Source organism: Lentinus tigrinus (assembly GCF_003813185.1).
Source record: "Lentinus tigrinus ALCF2SS1-7 unplaced genomic scaffold L226scaffold_48, whole genome shotgun sequence".
Classification (NCBI taxonomy): domain Eukaryota; kingdom Fungi; phylum Basidiomycota; class Agaricomycetes; order Polyporales; family Polyporaceae; genus Lentinus; species Lentinus tigrinus.
In genome coordinates, this window is record NW_027137957.1 from 197,052 (window position 1) to 213,210 (window position 16,159).

At 55.5% G+C, this 16,159-nt stretch overlaps 5 protein-coding genes across 5 annotated transcripts; 3 read left to right on the top strand and 2 right to left on the bottom strand.

Moving 5' to 3' along the window:
• Window positions 1-457: 457 nt before the first annotated feature.
• L226DRAFT_277573 (uncharacterized protein) lies at window positions 458-1,828 on the bottom strand. Its single transcript, XM_067673536.1, has 3 exons — window positions 1,537-1,828; window positions 935-1,482; window positions 458-878 (listed from the first exon to the last, which is right to left on the bottom strand). Exons 2-3 carry the CDS (start codon window positions 1,428-1,430, stop codon window positions 703-705), a joined length of 672 nt encoding a protein of 223 aa, XP_067529966.1. The 5' UTR covers window positions 1,431-1,482; window positions 1,537-1,828; the 3' UTR covers window positions 458-702.
• Window positions 1,829-4,146: 2,318 nt separating this feature from the next.
• L226DRAFT_471918 (uncharacterized protein) lies at window positions 4,147-5,666 on the top strand (the record flags this gene model as incomplete). The annotated part of the gene is made up of 3 exons (XM_067676420.1): window positions 4,147-5,005; window positions 5,063-5,253; window positions 5,313-5,666. Coding segments are annotated over 3 exons (1,404 nt in total), but the record flags the coding sequence as incomplete, so codon positions are not given.
• A 1,906-nt stretch (window positions 5,667-7,572) lies between these two features.
• L226DRAFT_526685 (uncharacterized protein) lies at window positions 7,573-8,320 on the top strand (the record flags this gene model as incomplete). Its single annotated transcript, XM_067679067.1, has 6 exons — window positions 7,573-7,620; window positions 7,742-7,762; window positions 7,837-7,856; window positions 7,914-7,950; window positions 8,007-8,106; window positions 8,166-8,320. The coding sequence occupies 6 exons, from the start codon at window positions 7,573-7,575 to the stop codon at window positions 8,318-8,320; spliced, it is 381 nt and encodes a 126-aa protein (XP_067529968.1).
• Window positions 8,321-10,872: 2,552 nt separating this feature from the next.
• On the bottom strand, window positions 10,873-12,997 carry L226DRAFT_555218 (uncharacterized protein; the record flags this gene model as incomplete). The annotated part of the gene is made up of 5 exons (XM_067683047.1): window positions 10,873-11,239; window positions 11,320-11,437; window positions 12,085-12,308; window positions 12,453-12,591; window positions 12,669-12,997. 5 exons carry the CDS (start codon window positions 12,995-12,997, stop codon window positions 11,075-11,077), a joined length of 975 nt encoding a protein of 324 aa, XP_067529969.1. The 3' UTR covers window positions 10,873-11,074.
• A 645-nt stretch (window positions 12,998-13,642) lies between these two features.
• Window positions 13,643-15,899, top strand: L226DRAFT_616922 (uncharacterized protein). The gene is made up of 4 exons (XM_067686964.1): window positions 13,643-13,920; window positions 13,974-14,111; window positions 14,181-14,255; window positions 14,323-15,899. The coding sequence occupies exons 1-4, from the start codon at window positions 13,810-13,812 to the stop codon at window positions 15,841-15,843; spliced, it is 1,845 nt and encodes a 614-aa protein (XP_067529970.1). The 5' UTR covers window positions 13,643-13,809; the 3' UTR covers window positions 15,844-15,899.
• Window positions 15,900-16,159: the final 260 nt, after the last annotated feature.

Sequence of the window (16,159 nt, forward strand, 5' to 3'; positions counted from 1 at the left end):
ACCACGACGCACGCCCGGCGAATTTGACGACGAGCACTCAGTCCTCAGTGCTTCGCACCGCTCAGACCGGGTCGCCGACTACACCGGACTTCTCGCTGGGAACTGGGAACCAGTGTGTTGGGATTGCCGTTCTCAACGCGCATGCATGCGTATGGCGCCATCTGCAGCCGATTCGGGCATCGGATGCGCCGTGCACATCGGACGTTCCATGAGTTCCCTCGGCAACGCGTACGGTATGTACATACATGCTGAGCGGCGTTCCTTACTTGAGAGGCGCGTCATCGGGCGCGATTGGGGCTTAGCGCTCAGCCTTTACTTTATCAGTTTCTGGACATTCGACCCTGAGGCCGCGTCTGCGGGATGGCGGCATCACAGACAGCGCTCCGCTACCGTGCCGTACGGTGCGCTCATCTCCCACCACGACTACAGGAACACCATCTAAGTACTTTTGGCTGCGCGAGTCTCTCGTCGATGGGATCTCCGGTCCCCACGGGGTTCCTGGCTGTAGCGTTCAGTGGACATTGGACGGTGTCTGTGAGCTCACCGGCCGCTCTTGGAGCTACAATGAAGCCGGGGGCAGACTACGACGGGGAACGTCGACCACTGAGCACGGACGCGTTGTAAGTGCCCGTCTGCAGTGGCCATGGCTGCAGTGGAGCTTGAGTTTGTTGAGGGCCGGTGACCACGCGTCCCACTGGGGTGTTAGACTCGTGAGTGGTTGGCCAAGACCGTGGCATACATAACTCTGTTCAGATGCCGCCGGTGGATGAGCTTGAGCTTGGTGCCACCGTGACAGACCTCTTCATGTGATATGCAAATGGCACGCGGGCCAAGCGACTTGTGCACCCAAGGCTGTCGTCCCTCATCTGAACCTTGGGCTGAAGTCTGACATGCTGTCAGTGACCTCGCGTCACAGACAGCACTGGGGACTCACCTCGTAACATGGTCTCACGGACATGTCGGCGGAGGGCTTCTGCGGTGCACCCGGGTGCATCCCATGGTAGGGTGGCTGTCGGGGAGGCACGGCCTCTCCCCTCATCAGCTTTCAATACCATGGTGGGAGGGATGTCCGTTCGCGCACCCGCGCGGGAAGGATAAACCTTGGTTCCCGCAGAGCCGGGGGCAGTGCGAAGGTTCACTTCGCTCTCGACCTCGCGGCGGGCTTCGAGGTTCGCCAAGTTCTCGTCGTCATCTGCCCCCCTCGGCCGCACTTCACTCGAGCAATGCATACGTATTACAAGGCGAGAGGAAGCGCACTGGCGGGCCGCGGCGGGCAGACTTTGACATGGCTGCGCGATTCTGGGTTCCTGCGCAGTCCTCGAGATGCGGGTACCGCTGCGATCCTTGGCTCTGGATGCACCGGTATCTGGGAGACCGTGGGCGGCGAAGGAGGACAGGGCTTCTCGTACCCAGGGCAAGCGGGATGCCATAACGCCCTTTCTTTAGTCTCCAATCGCGATAGGGTTGCCCGTACCTGCCTGTCTGGAGAAGACGTCAGACGAGTGTCAACTGAGCTGCGTGGAATATTGGACTGACGTTCTGGATATGTAGTAGGATCTTGCGAAGAGCGTGCACCGGGGACGGCATCGAGGAGCGAGCATTCCATATGTTCCATTGAGTCTGTCAGACGGGCGGCGTCTTGGGGGCTCGGGGTTTGTCAGGGACGTGTCGCTGTTCTGGGGCGCACGGAGACCGCGATGGACGCACGACTACGTCTTATGCAGCTAGCATGTGCATCCTAGGGTCCCGAGGTCCTGCTCGGCTTCTGCTCGAAGCATGAGCGGGTGCGCCCGCCACAGAAGCTCGGAGCAACAGCAGAACGAGCCGCATATGGCTCTGGAATCCTGAGAAACGCGCCGTTCAGTATGCACACGTATGGGCTCTTACTCACACAGGCACGGCAGCTGTCATCGCATCCTGTAACTTTGTCTTTCGGAATGGGAAAGTCCGGTCCAGGAGCACATGCCCCCATGTCACTCAAGCCTGCGGCGGATCTGGAGATGACGGGTCACACCGGCCGGTTCTACGCTTGCATTAGTGACGGAGAAGAGGAGATAAAGTTCGCGCCCCGGTGCGGTGCTGATGGGGCGAGACTAATCCTGGTCCGCGGGCGTACTTCCTGCTTTGTTTAGCAACACAATTGTCCAAGGCATGCTCGCCCACCGGGGTTGTACTTGTCCGGTCGCCCTAATCGGCCAGTGAGTAGTATTCACGAATATCTGTCGTCATGGATATTGACCTGGGTGAGCTTGAAGGTTATTTACTCAGAGCGACTGCGCATCGCTGTCATCAGAATCAGTCAGGGTCACTTCAGATGGAGAACATACTTACACCATACTCCAGTGCTGGACAGGAAGGTAACGCGGCCGTGAAGAGCTCGGCGGTCCGTGGGCAGCATCCGCGCTGCAGTCGAGGCACAGGAACAGATAGCCTGGGTTCCATTCGATCAGGGTCTGCGCGTTCAAGTCGTGTGCGCGCCGGGACCGTCGGAACGCGGCAGTGACTGAGTGAAGAAATGCTGGTGGTCGCAGACGAAAAGAGAACGGACGATTGATCTCACGTGTAGCGGTCGTCGTGGAAATATGCGCACTTGAGTTGTGGTGCAGCAAGCCCTGAAACATTCTGGCGCGAAGCTATATCAGTACTCTGAGTTGGTATGGAGGCTCCTTGCAGTACATTGAACTACCTGGGGTGCCATACACGATGAAGCGGAGAAGAACTCACTGCGGGGATGCATGGTTGTATCGGACCGCTGTGTTCAAACTCGGGCTGCAAATTGCGGGCTGAAGGCCGTCCGGCTGGCATCCACCGTGGTCCCGGTCATTTGTAGTCCATATGTGTCGTTGAGAGAATTTTGAATTCGCGATTAGTACGACGGCCGGGGAGGTTGAGGAAAAGGAACAACACTCTGCAGTTTCGAACCAGTGATCTTGCCGTGGGAATTTCAATGTTCAGCGCTCACCAGTCGACGTCGGCGAGATCCATCGTCGGGGCCAAGGTCTGAACCGTGCTGAACGTACATAGCTCACGTCGTGCATTCTGGTACCTCGGTTTTGAAGAGCGCGGATTACGACGAACATGCTCGCCGTCGCGATTTATCTCACATTTGTCCACTACCACTACGACGTGTTATCCTAACCTATGTTCTGAAAAGACTGCTGAACATATACCCAAGGCGCAACAAGGTTCGTGAATAACGCGTACCCAGATCATCCTGAGAGTTGTCGAACACCACCACAGTACGCTCCTGGGACGCTCCGGAGCGTCCCAGTACGGTCGTCGCCATGCCCCCTCCTCGCGATGCCACCCTGTCTGAGACTCGAGTCCCCGACATGATCAATATCTGTGTACCACGACGTGTTGCTACCTTTCATTCTCGCAGTCTAGTGACATCGGCTCACGATCATCGTCCCAGGCGATGCTCTGCTGTGGCTCGTTTGAGCAAATACTACGCCTTCCATATTGGGCCGTTGTCCTTGCCACAAGCGAGGTGCCAGCTGTCAGGCGCTTGCTTCTCCACGTACGAAGCCTCCAAGCAGTCATCTTGCACTCATACTAGCATCCCAGTCTCACGGACACCGGTGCGCGCGAGCGGAAAACAAGACGAACGTGATTCGAAGAGGAGAATGTGGGAGGAATGCGAGTCAATTGACGAGTGGCTCGACAAGTACGTGCCAGGACCAAATCCTCCCATGTCATTTGTCCCATATGATGTGGGACTCGATGGAAGCGAGCACAATATGTGCACTGGCTGGGTGAGTGCGAAAAATTCAATGGTCGAAGTCATATGTTGACTGAGGAATGCCGTAGATAAATGGTCTCAACAGGGACATCCAGACTGTGAGCTGGGAGGGATATTGCGCCTTGGACACGTCCCAACATTTGGATCCGGCGACTCTCACACGCGCCTCTAGGAGGTCGCCCTACCCAGACCTCGGCATCTATCCAAAGGATACGCCCGAGAATTGGCTGGACTATGATCCTTCCAGCGAAGCGGACGCAGAGGGAGACGTCTCTTCGACGATGGAGTCTGGTTTCAGCGGGCTCACGGACGAGCAGAGGATCACCGACATACCGATGCGTTCCCGTGTTGCGTGGGGTTGGGCCGAACTGCTCATCGAAGTGAAACACGAGAAGAGGGGACGGATGAATACTCCCGAAGGTCCTCTTCCCCAGTCCCTGCAAAAGAGCCAGCTCGTCGACTACGCGAATGAAGTCTTCAATCGCCAGCATCGTGTATCCTTCTTCATGATCACTGTGCTCAATGACTACGCTCGTCTCGTCTGTTTCGAAAGGCAAGGCGCCGAATTCACGCCTGAGTTCAACTACATTGAGGAACCGGACGTCATTGGCAAGTTCCTCTACCGTCTCTCGAGGCTAGATCGTGCAGGCCGGGGGTACGATGGCACTGTGAAGGCGGCATCTCCAGGGGAACAACGTCTCTTCCGAACCTTGCATGAGCAGTTCCCACAGTCTCGCTCCGCTGTGGCAGCCGGCCTGCGCGATGCAGCTACGATAGGCTGGAGGGTGTACAAAGTTGCAGTCGACGCTCCGTTCTCAACCGACGGGACCGCTGTTCGTCGCAACAGTCCTCTCGCCCGACATGAACTGCTCATCGGCAAGCCTGCGTCCGTCAAAGGCTCACTTGTCGGTCGGGGCACGCGAGGCTTCGTTGCCTATGATCTCACGAGTCAGCAGGTCGTCTTCCTCAAGGACAGCTGGCGCCCCGACTCGGAGGACATTCGCTCCGAATTCGATAACTATATGCTCATCACAGAGTCGAAGAAGATGGCAGAGTCGGAGAAGACCAATGGCAAGTTGAACATACCAACTGTATTGGGTGGTGGCGATGTCGAGTACAACGGCGTCCAACGCACGCGCATTCCGACTACACTTTATCACCCTTTCATTCACTTCCGTCTTGTCCTCAAGGAAGTGTGTCGACATCTGGAGGAGTTCAGGAACTCCTATCAGCTCCTCCAAGCTGTCACGTACGCCTACGTCGGTGAGTGAATTTGACTCGATCACTAACCCCCGGCCATGGTTGACACTTGCGATCTAGCTCACCAGATGATATGGGAGGCTTGTAAATTGCTCCATCGAGACATCAGTGTGGGCAATATTCTCATCCACAACCCACGTGACGACTCGGACCCCGACTCGGATTACGTCGTTGGCTTGCTTGCTGATTGGGACCTCGCTAAAACTGAAGGAGAACTGATGACCGAGGGCGCCACACAGCAGACACGTTCGGTGAGCTGACCTTATTTAGTCTCCTGTGCTGGAGGGCCCTGAACCGCTGTTTCCAACAGGGCACATGGCCATTCATGTCCGCCCGCCTGCAACAGTTCCCGGACAAGCTGCATGAGCTTGCTGACGATATCGAGTCGTTCTACCATATTTTGAACTGGTGCACGCTCTTACATCTTCCCCACGAGTTCTCGTCGGACGTCGATATTCTGGCTTTATACATCTCCCGAATCTATGACTTCGCTACTGCTGATGACCCGCCACTTGGTCACCCCGACAAGCTCAAATACATGCAAGACGGCACATCTTTCATCACCATCGACGACATGACGAGCGACGTCCCACATCCGTTGGAACTTGTACTCCAGGATCTCGCGTCACTCTTCCAATTGCACTACTACCATGTCTGCTACCCTCCCAGTCCCCCCCGCCTTGCGCCCAAGCTTGAGATGAAGCCCAAAGGACGTCCTCGGCCTGACACACCATTATGGGCAAATCAAGTTAGCCCCTCGGAACCACGGAAGGGTTGGCAAACTCGAAGGAAGGTGCCCGCGATTACAGGACCGCAAGACCCCAGCAACTCCCCTCTCCGCACTCACCAGAAAGTGCTGGGTTACTTGTGGCCTGCTGTCCAAAATAGCAGCGCATGGCCAGATGTAGATCGTCTTGAAGGGCGCTGCATTGTCCTTCCCGCTATGACAGCAAGCAAGCGTGCGAGCAGCAGCCCTCAGTTACAGCTCTCTGATAGTGTTGGGAGCAACAAGCGCAATAGGACAGGTATCTCTCCGTCAGAGGCGACGTCTGCGGCACCATGTTTGCCTCTCCGCCCAGCAAGGTCCTCGGCCAAGGCGCGGAGCAGGACCCCGAGGAGTGCGCGTAGCTCTCCCGCCCAGTCTGAAAGCTCGATGAGATCAGGGAGTCCGGTTACGGGGAATGCCTCCCCCGTATTCAGTGGCTATCCCATACAAACCCAGTTCGGCAATATGTCCTTAAGTTACGAGAGTCTTCAGCAGTGGCGGGAGAGCATTAGAAAGAACCGTCCCATTAACCCTGCGACGGCCAGTGGCCCGGACGAAGTCTCGCTCAACACTCCGCCTGGCAGTCCGCCTTGCATGTACGCCACTATGACAACCAGCGACCCCAACGTCTTCTCGCTCGACGATTCGCCTCGTATGTACGCGATGCATACTGAGGTCCCTCTTCGACTACAATACCCGGAGAGTTCTCAGCGCTCTACACAAAGGTGTGGTGACTTTGACGACGCAGGCGAGGAGGACCCGCGTGGTGAGTCTTTCCCATCACACCGAGTATATCAATTAGCTGACGTGTTGGTTCCCTGCTTCCAGCTCAGTGGTAGCGTTGTACGGACGATTTGTACAAAGAACGGCATTGTATGCAAGGCGTGTGAGTATGTATATATCGGGTACGAGTTCGTGGAATGCATGACTGGATGTATTGAATCCGTCAACACACAGCAGCAGACAGTGGTCGTCCGGAGTGAGCTGATTACGGGAACGAAGGCCTTCAAGCTTCAAACTTCAACCCGTCAACTCTGTCTGCATGTTAGGATCCTGAGGTCCTGCAAGGTTTGTGCTCAAGGACGAGCGGGGTGCACCCGCCATAGAAGCTCGGAGCAACAGCAGAACGAGCTGCAGATGGCTCTGGGATCCTGAGGAATGCGCCGTTCAGTATCATCGGCAAACGGGGAGGTTGTATATACGAGCATGCAAGTGAGACGAAAGCCAGCATGAACATGCAAACACCCGTATGGCCGACGGGCGTCTGTATTGTCATATATGGATTTGTCGGATCGGCGGACGGTTGTATGGAGCTGTCTGCTGGGCCCGCCCTCTGTATGCAGATGTATGAGATCGTCCAACTAGGGCGAGGTGTGATATACTCATATATTGATATAGTCAGTCATATGGCTTGGCCCGGGTGGAGACAGATTTGTCTGTCGCAATACCCATGCGAGGCGCGCTCACATGGGCGCCTATATCTATTAGGAAACGGCGTCAATTTACCACGCATGCCTTTGACAGCTCTGCCTTTTCCTCGCAGAGCCGTCAGCAGCTACCCCAATGTATCTTTGTCCCCAACCACCACCATCGTGTCGTGCCTTCTTCTTTCCCCGCCCTCCGCCCTCCGCCCTCCGCTCCCCATTTCCCTCCCCCTCCTTCTCCCCCTCAGTCCCCGCTGTCAGCAACATCTCTGATATTCAGCACATACACTTTTCCTTCGCCGACAATCTCTCCTACTTTGTCGACCTCTCCGGCATCAATGACACCATCCACACCGTCGTCACGCAAATGCTAGAAAACAATGAAGGGCAAGGGTGAGGTCATGTGGTCTCCATATCTCGAGTTGAAGGTACGTTCATTGTCTTCCGAACTGCGTCTCCGCATGGCACATGCATATATGCACGTATTATATTCCGCTCCACCGCGCCTCGACATTCAACGCGTATTTCTGACTATATGCGCGTGTCTAGGCCTTGAGAACTACCAACCTGGTGAGTCCATCATCTCCCGCTCCTTTGGTCGCTTCCCCATGCGCAGCAAGTTCATCTTGGACTACATCTTCCAGGTCGCTGGACACCGAAACAGGTCAGTCCCCGTCTTCAGCAGCTCCCACACTCGCCTGACAATGTGACGTTTCCACAGACGTACCGCCGGCAACCACTTCTCCGGTGAGAGCATGGTGAGTGAAGGACCTTCTTCCCGCTCCGGCATGCATTCAATCATCATCGCAACTAGCCAGACCATATCATGGTGTTCAACTGTCCCCTCGACGTCTTGAGTATCCTCTACCACATGCACTATCAATCACCGGCGACGTGGTGCTTCCTCACAAGTAGTACGTTCATTGGTCCTCTTGTATGTACCGTTCGCGTGGACTGACCTGTGCATTCACAGCCTCGATCATCTTTGATCTGTCTCCTGTTGTCCCTCGCTCGTCGTCTGCGCTCACCGCTTGCTCTCAGACGTCTTCATACATGGACTCTCTGGTCTACTTACTGGCGACGTCACTCTCTGCGCTCTCTCGGAATCTTGTGATGTGCTTGCTCTGATAGCTACATTATTGTCTTTATAATTTACACCGTACTACTCGAATAGAATATCAATGTTTAGTCGCCTCTAGCCTAGGCCTGAGGTGTGATTTAGAGCTCGAGCGTAGTGCCGAAGCGAGCATGGCGCCCCGGATAGTATTGAAATCTACCTCTCTACATACATATTCATACAGACCTTCCCGCACGCTACATGAGAACGTCCGAGTCGTATGAATGCATTTATTGATTTACCCTCCTCTGGCGGCCTCATACAGACCAACGTCCGAGTCCGACAGTATCATACAATCATCAGCAAAAAGCCAAAACGCTCGGAAATGCTTGCAGTGTTTGCAATCGTCTATGCCCTTGGGAGCGATTGCAAGCAGAACTAATAGCGACGTAGATTGCAAACCGGTTGGCAAGCTCGCACCCGATTACAATACAGGACGGCTCGTTGTGTCCGCTCGCCGGAGATCAGTCAGGCGCTTGCACACACTCCCCCGCACGCTCGCTTAGCGATCTATCCGCCACCACTGAAGTAGTCCCCCTCCCCATCTCGCCGGCACACCTTCCTAGCAGTCGATAGCACCTGACATGTGTCTTCAACAACAGCGCCAGTGTGCGCCAGCCCGCCTACCCTCTGGGCGTCCAATCGCATGCCTCTCGCCTCCGGTGTTGTCGGCGATTTGGGATGCATATGAAGTCTCGAGAGCCACGCCTCTTCGTCCACTCTTCTCCTCCTCCCATCATGTGTCTGTACTGCAATTCATCCATCCTCTCTGTCTGAGTCCCCATTTACTGAAGGACTCATGCACCGCTTAGTGTAGGTAAGCCACACGCGAGATGCCCGTAAGTTGCCAAGCGGCGTTTGCTGAGCTCGTCCATACGGTACGTCGCCCGCCATGCCCTTTGTTGTCAACTGGCCACGGCGGCTGGCTTTCCATCCAAGATGACTGTCCCGCTATATCATCCACTTGGACATATCTTCTTGGTGAGTACGCTCAGGCTGACCCTTCGAGTTGCATCCTCCCCTTCTGTCGTATTATGTACACGTCACTGTAACTTACTACAGTCCGGTGAGTCCTTCAAGTCATTTTACTCCATGTTTGACCATGTACACATACTTATGTCCTATGCCGTAGTTCAAGCTCATACACTGAGTTAGTAACGTCCTATGCCGTAGTTACTTGTACCGTAGCCCAAATGTCCAAAAATCAATATCACGTGATTATCATATTAATCGTCTGCTTATCGCCGTCATTCTCTGCTATCAATCCATTTATTAATATTATACGCCGAGTCGTGCACTGTACTTCTCGCTGGCAATCTCTCCTAATCAATGGAATCTTCTACAATCATCAGAAGTGCTTACAGAGATTGCAATCAACTTGGGGTAAGATTTTGCACCTTGCAACGTCGCTCGATCCCACCACAATCATTTCCGAGTCTTGGAGCGGATTGACTGGGATTGCAGTGATTGCAAACACTCCCGAGCGCTTCCATTCTTTTTGGCTTTTTGCTGATGATAGAATTCTGACTCATATAATATAATTTGGCTTATTGCAATACCCCGTTGGTCTGCTATATAGTATCACTCTAGGTAATCATCCTTACAGGTAAATTTGACAATTATATAAGCATATCCACGCGTACATGGGGAGCCCCCGGTTTGCTGATGATGCACTCGTGTGGGCTCTTACTCACACAGGCACGGCAGCTGTCAACTCATCCTGTAACTTTGTCTTTCGGAATGGGAAAGTCCGGTCCAGGAGCACATGCCCCCATGTCACCCAAGCCTGCGGCGGATCTTGAGATGACGGGTCACACCGGCCGGTTCTACGCATGCATTAGTGACGGAGAAGAGGAGACAAGGTTCGCGCCCCGGTGCGGTGCTGATGGGGCGAGACTAATCCTGGTCCGCGGGCGTACTTCCTGCTTTGTTTAGTAACACAATCGTCCAAGGCATGTGAGTGGCTCACCCACCGGGGTTGTACTTGTCCGATCGCCCTAATCGGCCAGAGAGTAGTATTCACAATATTCCGTCGTCATGGAAATTGACCTGGGTGAGCTTGAAGGTTACTTACTCAGAGCGACTGCGCATCGCTGTCATCAGAACCGGTCAGGGCCACTTCAGATGGAGAACATACTTACACCATACTCCAGTAGTGCTGGACAGGAAGGTAACGCGGCGTGGAGAGCTCGGCGGTGCGTGGGCAGCATCCGCGCTGCAGTCGAGGCACAGGAACAGGTAGCCCAGGTTCCATTCGATCAGGGTCTGCGCGTTCAAGTCGTGTGCGCGCCGTAGCAATCGGAACGTGGTGGGGACTAGGGGTACTTCTTACTTGAACGCGAGGACTGCTGGGGCTGGAGAAGCCATGGGGACCTGGAGGTGGCAAGTGTTAGTACAGTACCAGTAGGAAGAGAGGAATGGGATGGAATGGGAGGATGTAGAATGACATGCGCATTGCAGACGGTGGCGCAACGCTACCTGCTGCCTCTATCTCGACGCGTGTATCCACCGACGATCGGGGGCAAATAGAAAAAGTAAGTCCTTGGATGACTACGGCTACATTGCGGGTGTCTAACGTCTATGAGAACGTATGCAGGATGGCAATAAAAGGTCCACTGATGTCCGAGAAGCTCCGAGAGCGTGTTTGTGTCCAAGACTCCAACCAAGTCCGTGTATCATGCGCACGCGAGCGTAATTCATAACATGGACAACTCGTGTGTGTCCACCACCAGTCTGAGTCTAGGAGATATTGGAGAAGTCCTTTGTTAGTCGTCGTCACGTCCGTCACCATCCTCAGGTTGAGGCTCATCCGCAGGCTTGCACGCGTGCATCACGGCGTCGAAGAAGACGTCGCTCCAGTCGATCCCGCTCGTGATCGATTTCTCCTGTACGAGCGAAAAGCCCTGTTTCAACAGCTCCGCGTCGCGCAACTACAATATACATCACATGTCAGTCAATCGTTTGGCCCGTCAGGAGCTCTGTACGATAGAGAACAGGAATAGGCACTCACGCGGAAGCGGTCAAAGGTGACGTCCAGGCGGGTCACGTAGAGATTCGTGCTGCTCACGGGGTAGTTGAACGTGCGGACGAAGTCGATCGGGAAGTGGAACAAGGACGAGAGCAGCGACCTGTACACCAGGCCACCAAGTTAGTCTCATGAACCTTCTAAGCAGGAGATAGTTCCTGGCTAGTGAGATGGACAGCTCTGGGCTGAATATATGCGGAGAATTCGAGTAGGAAAGCGTGGCTTTGTGTCTCAGGTAAGAAGACTCCGCAACGCGCTCCATTCGATGGTGTTTTTGAATGCAAGCACTACACTTGTCTGCCTGAGGTACGCCGGTGGTCGTGCAGCGACATACAGCGACATACGGAAACTGAATTCGAGGACAGAAACCGGGCAAAAGACGATAGACCAACTAGGAGACTTTCGCATTACACTTGTTAACGCGGGGTGTACTTCGGAAGTACTGACCATCGTGCGGCGACCCAGACGCCGTACCAGGATTCACACCGCTTGTATCATCCATGAGCACCTGAGGCTCTGCTAGATAAGTGTGCATCGATGACTCTTGGCGGCATATACGGGAACTGAACTGAACTCGAGGACAGAAGAATCGGCAAAAGGAGTTCGAATTGGATAGACCAATCAAGAAGCATCGGCGCAAGGACACGCCCAATCGTCAAGTCTGCCCGGAGGGACTATGCTCATAGACGCGAGCGATAGGAAAACGTAGAGAAAGGCGAGAAGAACAAGTGGACAAGGAAGAAGACTCACGTAAACCCCGAACGCGGAGCGACGTATTCAAATGGAAAGTACACATGCACCCAACGGCACTCCTCCGCGACGAGCGCAAGGGAGCCGCGGTCGCGCACCCAGTCGCGCCGGATCTGCGAATCGATGCGCCCAAAGGTGTATATGCGGCCCTCGCGGTTGTTGATGTGCAGCCCGCGCGCGAGCACGGCGAACGACATCTCGTCGTCGTCGTGGGCTGTGAGCGGCTTCGTGCAGTACTTGCTGTCCTCGGCCTCATCCTCATTCTCGCATGCGTCCTCGCCGTCCGACGTGCCAAGGCCCTCGTCCTTTCCTGCCTCCTCGTCCGGGTCCGCCGCGTTGAGCATACAACCGGGCTTCGTGTACCCCACTGGCTTCTCCTCCGGCCGCTCCGACAGCCCTGCGAACCTGAACGTCGTCCGAAACACGTCTGCCCGAAGGACCTCGCCGGTGAGGAACGTCCCGACGAGGTTCTCGCGTAGGCGCTGGATGAAATACGGCGTCTCCGTGCTGCGGTGGACGCGAGCCCGTCGATGGTGATGTTCGCCCAGGGCCCGGCGGTCTGGCGGAAGAAGACGGGAAAGAACCAGAGGATGGTCTCGAGGCTCGCTGTGGAGATGTCGCCGGTCGTGGAGGTATAGAAAATCGAGTCACAGGTGAGGGTGCACCAGCGTGGGTTGGAGGCACTCGGGAGGTGGAACCGCCAGGTTAAGGACGCGGCCGTGAAGGTAAAGGTGTACGTCTCAGAGAAGACTGTTGCCTTGTACTTGATATCGTAGGCTCCGAAGAGGCAAAAGCGACCTATGGAGAGCTTGTGACCGTTGATGGGGCGGTCGAGAACGTAGGAAAGAAAGGCGAAGAGGGACGAGACGAGGATGGTATAGGCGAAACGCAAAGAAGATTGGGGTATATCCATGGCTTGTCAAGAGTGGTCTGTAGCCAGGATCTAGTTCAGATGTTGTGCAAGTCGAGGGAGGGGACTATGAAGTCGGTGGCGGCACTGTGAAGCTCCACGACAGGAGGCTGTCAAACTACATACGCTCACCCAATATATCGTCACTATCGATCACGGAAATGAAGTCTATCCGTTCGGACGAGAGCCAGATCCAAGTCTCTTGCGCTTGCTCCTCCCATGCGCAGACTCCAGAGCAAGAATAACCCTCGGCGTGGACGTCGTCACTCGAGCATTTTGACATTGTAGGACATACCTTCATCCTGCCGTATATCTAACCACCCTGCCGACACGATCTGAACCCGCTCCCAGAACGCTGCCCGACCATATCCATCTGTACTCGACGCGACTCTCAGCGAACGGCAGTGAATCTTCTTGCCAGATATTTTGAGTACGTGCGGGCAGGGGCCTCTTGACTGTAGCGGACTCTTCCAGCTGCAAACATGCAAATCATAGTTTTCTATATCGCAGCGGCAGCATAGGACAAGTATACAGGGAGCCATTCAAGCAGAAGGACACCAGCAGTCGGTCATCGTTCAAGGTGAAAGTGAGCAAGCGCCCAAGACCTTTGTTGTGCGGCATGGAAATGGGCTCGATTGGTACCTTTGACCAGGACCTTTTGGTCGCTGCGACGAGCCTGCTCGTTCGCCAGCCTCTATCCTGTATACCTCCTCTTGATATACCCGTCTTGCTGTGATCTGCACGCTGCTAGCTCTTGCCATCCTCGCTACACATCTTGCTGTCGAAACGAATTCCGAAGATCTGCACGCCCCGCTATGTACGAGCTGAAGCTAGAACGTCTCAATGTCTCCGCTCTTGTATTCCCAGAGCCACAGAGCGTGCTTGTCGCAGTCATCTTGGTGCTCATGCCTACTCTTATGATCTGTGTACGTCGGTCAACAGTCGGCTGGATGCGCGCGGCTTTGCTGATAGCTTGCAGTATGCCTTTCCGTCTATCTGTAAACTATGCCACTCCTTCAATCCATATCGTCACTTGTGCGCAAGTCTTCGATCAGACCGGCGTCCCCCGCACTCTTCGGAACACCACCGCCCCATACCTGAGCTCGATGCGGACTCGGTGCGTCATCGTACCTATTATTCCGAACAGCGTCTTTCAGCTTGTTAAAGCATGAGATCGCCTTGCTAGGAATGCCACGAGCTTCTCACGAAGGATAGTGCTCCACATCCTCCCGAAGACGCAACGGTCGCAACATCCCTCGAGGTGAGTACTCTTTACGTACGCCACCATCCAACGCACCAACGCTGACGTCTCCTTTATCCTCTGTCAGCACAATAAAGTGCCTTCGTCTCCGGAATGCGTTGCGCCAGAAGAATGCCACAAGGTGCTATCAGGGGCACCTGCTCCCGAAGACGAAGTTCCTCGTTCGGTTGACTCTGAGCGCGAGCGTAGCCCGGAGGTATCGGCGATGCCCCTTACTGACGACCCCGATGGCTTGGAACTCCCGGGTCCCACCAACGGGATCGCTAGTGCTCCGGAGACTGCGGGCTCCGCACCGTATGACGACACCCCCACTCTTCATCTAGAAGCTGCAGAGATTAGCCCCAAAGAGTCAGAGCTTTCCGAGCCTACCCAGACCGAAGCTGTAGAGCTGGTCGAATCTGCTATCATACCGGATGAAGCTGAGGATCAGAGTACTGAGCCGATCGGGTTCGCAGCCGCATCGACGCTCCCTCACCCTCCGGAGGAAGTTACTTCTGGTTCTGAAGCATCTCATTCGGCTAACGTGCCGCCTTTTGGTGAAGACGACACACGCTCCGTGTCCGTCATGTCTCACGAAGAGCCCACTTCGAGCGAGGCGTCGCTCAGCGAAACAACTGTCGCTGAAGATGAATCACCCGAACCCCAGCCTGAGCTGGATGCGGAGGTGGATGCTGATGACGCTACTGAGGGCAACGCGCACATCATGCAGTCCGCATTCCTCGTCGACGGCCGTGACGACTCCGGCGAGCACCCCAGCGCAAGCACCCTCTCCCAGTCTGGCTGCTGTGCAGGCACTCCGCGAGAGGACGGTGATGCAGACGATGATGCGGAATGGACATCTGTCGATCGCATGGAGGGACGGACACCGCGCGCGACCACGCCCGTCGAAGCTCAGCCTCCTGCAGCCCTTACTACGAGTCCGTTGAACAAGTCTGCCGTACCGTCGCCGCCGTCGCATGCGGGTGACCTGGACATCGCTGTGACCGGCTCCGTCGTGCTTCTCACGGAGAGCGAGTACCTCCATTTCGAGGTCAAGGACTCTCGAGCACAAGCAGAGCCTGCCGAAAGGGAGGTGGAGGAGGCAGACTCCACGACCACGTCCACCGCCTCGACCTCGACCACCACCGAATCCTCTAAAGCCAAGCGCACCCCCGCGCCCCTCGACTTGGCAAAGGACGTGCACCCGGGCGAGGACGGTTCGCAACGTCAATCAACGGCATCTCCGAGTCGGGATCCTTCAGCTCTAGACCACGGCTCTCCCGCGTCCCCAGCGACCCCCAGACGGCGCATGCATACCCCAGACCGGCCCGACTGGGCTCTCGCCCCTAGTTCGAGTGACGCGGACAGGGCAGCCCCGAAGAAGGCAAGGCGGCATAGCTGCGACCATCCTGACTGGGCAGTTGCGCCCGACGGAGACCGAGATGCCGAGGGTGCGAGCACGCCGTCGAAGAGGAAAGGCAGGAAGAGTGAGAGCGACAGCGCTACTAGTAGCGTGACCGGTCTAGGAGGAGCGGCTTCGTTGAGTGGGAGTGGGAGCGGGAGAGGGAGAGGGAAGAGGCGAACACACCGGGGCCGGCACTCGCGGTGACGGTGGATGGGGCGTGACTCGTGAGTATGGTGGAGTGGAACGCGGGTGTGGCTGGCTGCACCTGCATGATGTGGATGGACTGTTGGACTGCTACTCGAGGGCTTGCTGCTGGGTAACCCTCTTGTGTATATGTATGTGCCTCTGTATCTATAGTGTTCACACTTCCTATATGCAACGACGTTTGCTTATGGTATGACATTGAAACTCTTGATCCTTGAAGCCCGAAGCTCTGCACGGCGTGCTTCAAACGACGAGGTTCAATCGGCAACATTGAACTACTTACGAATTCCTGCCACGCAAGTACCAAAGGATGCTT

Coding starts and splice junctions, on each gene's coding strand:
- L226DRAFT_616922 (XM_067686964.1), top strand. CDS start 13,810: ATGTACGAGCTGAAGCTAGAACGTCTCAATGTCTCCGCTCTTGTATTC. Junction 13,921..13,973: donor TGCCTACTCTTATGATCTGT/GTACGTCGGTCA, acceptor GATAGCTTGCAG/TATGCCTTTCCGTCTATCTG. Junction 14,256..14,322: donor CGGTCGCAACATCCCTCGAG/GTGAGTACTCTT, acceptor ATCCTCTGTCAG/CACAATAAAGTGCCTTCGTC.
- L226DRAFT_277573 (XM_067673536.1), bottom strand. CDS start 1,430: ATGGCATCCCGCTTGCCCTGGGTACGAGAAGCCCTGTCCTCCTTCGCC. Junction 879..934: donor CCGTGAGACCATGTTACGAG/GTGAGTCCCCAG, acceptor GTCAGACTTCAG/CCCAAGGTTCAGATGAGGGA.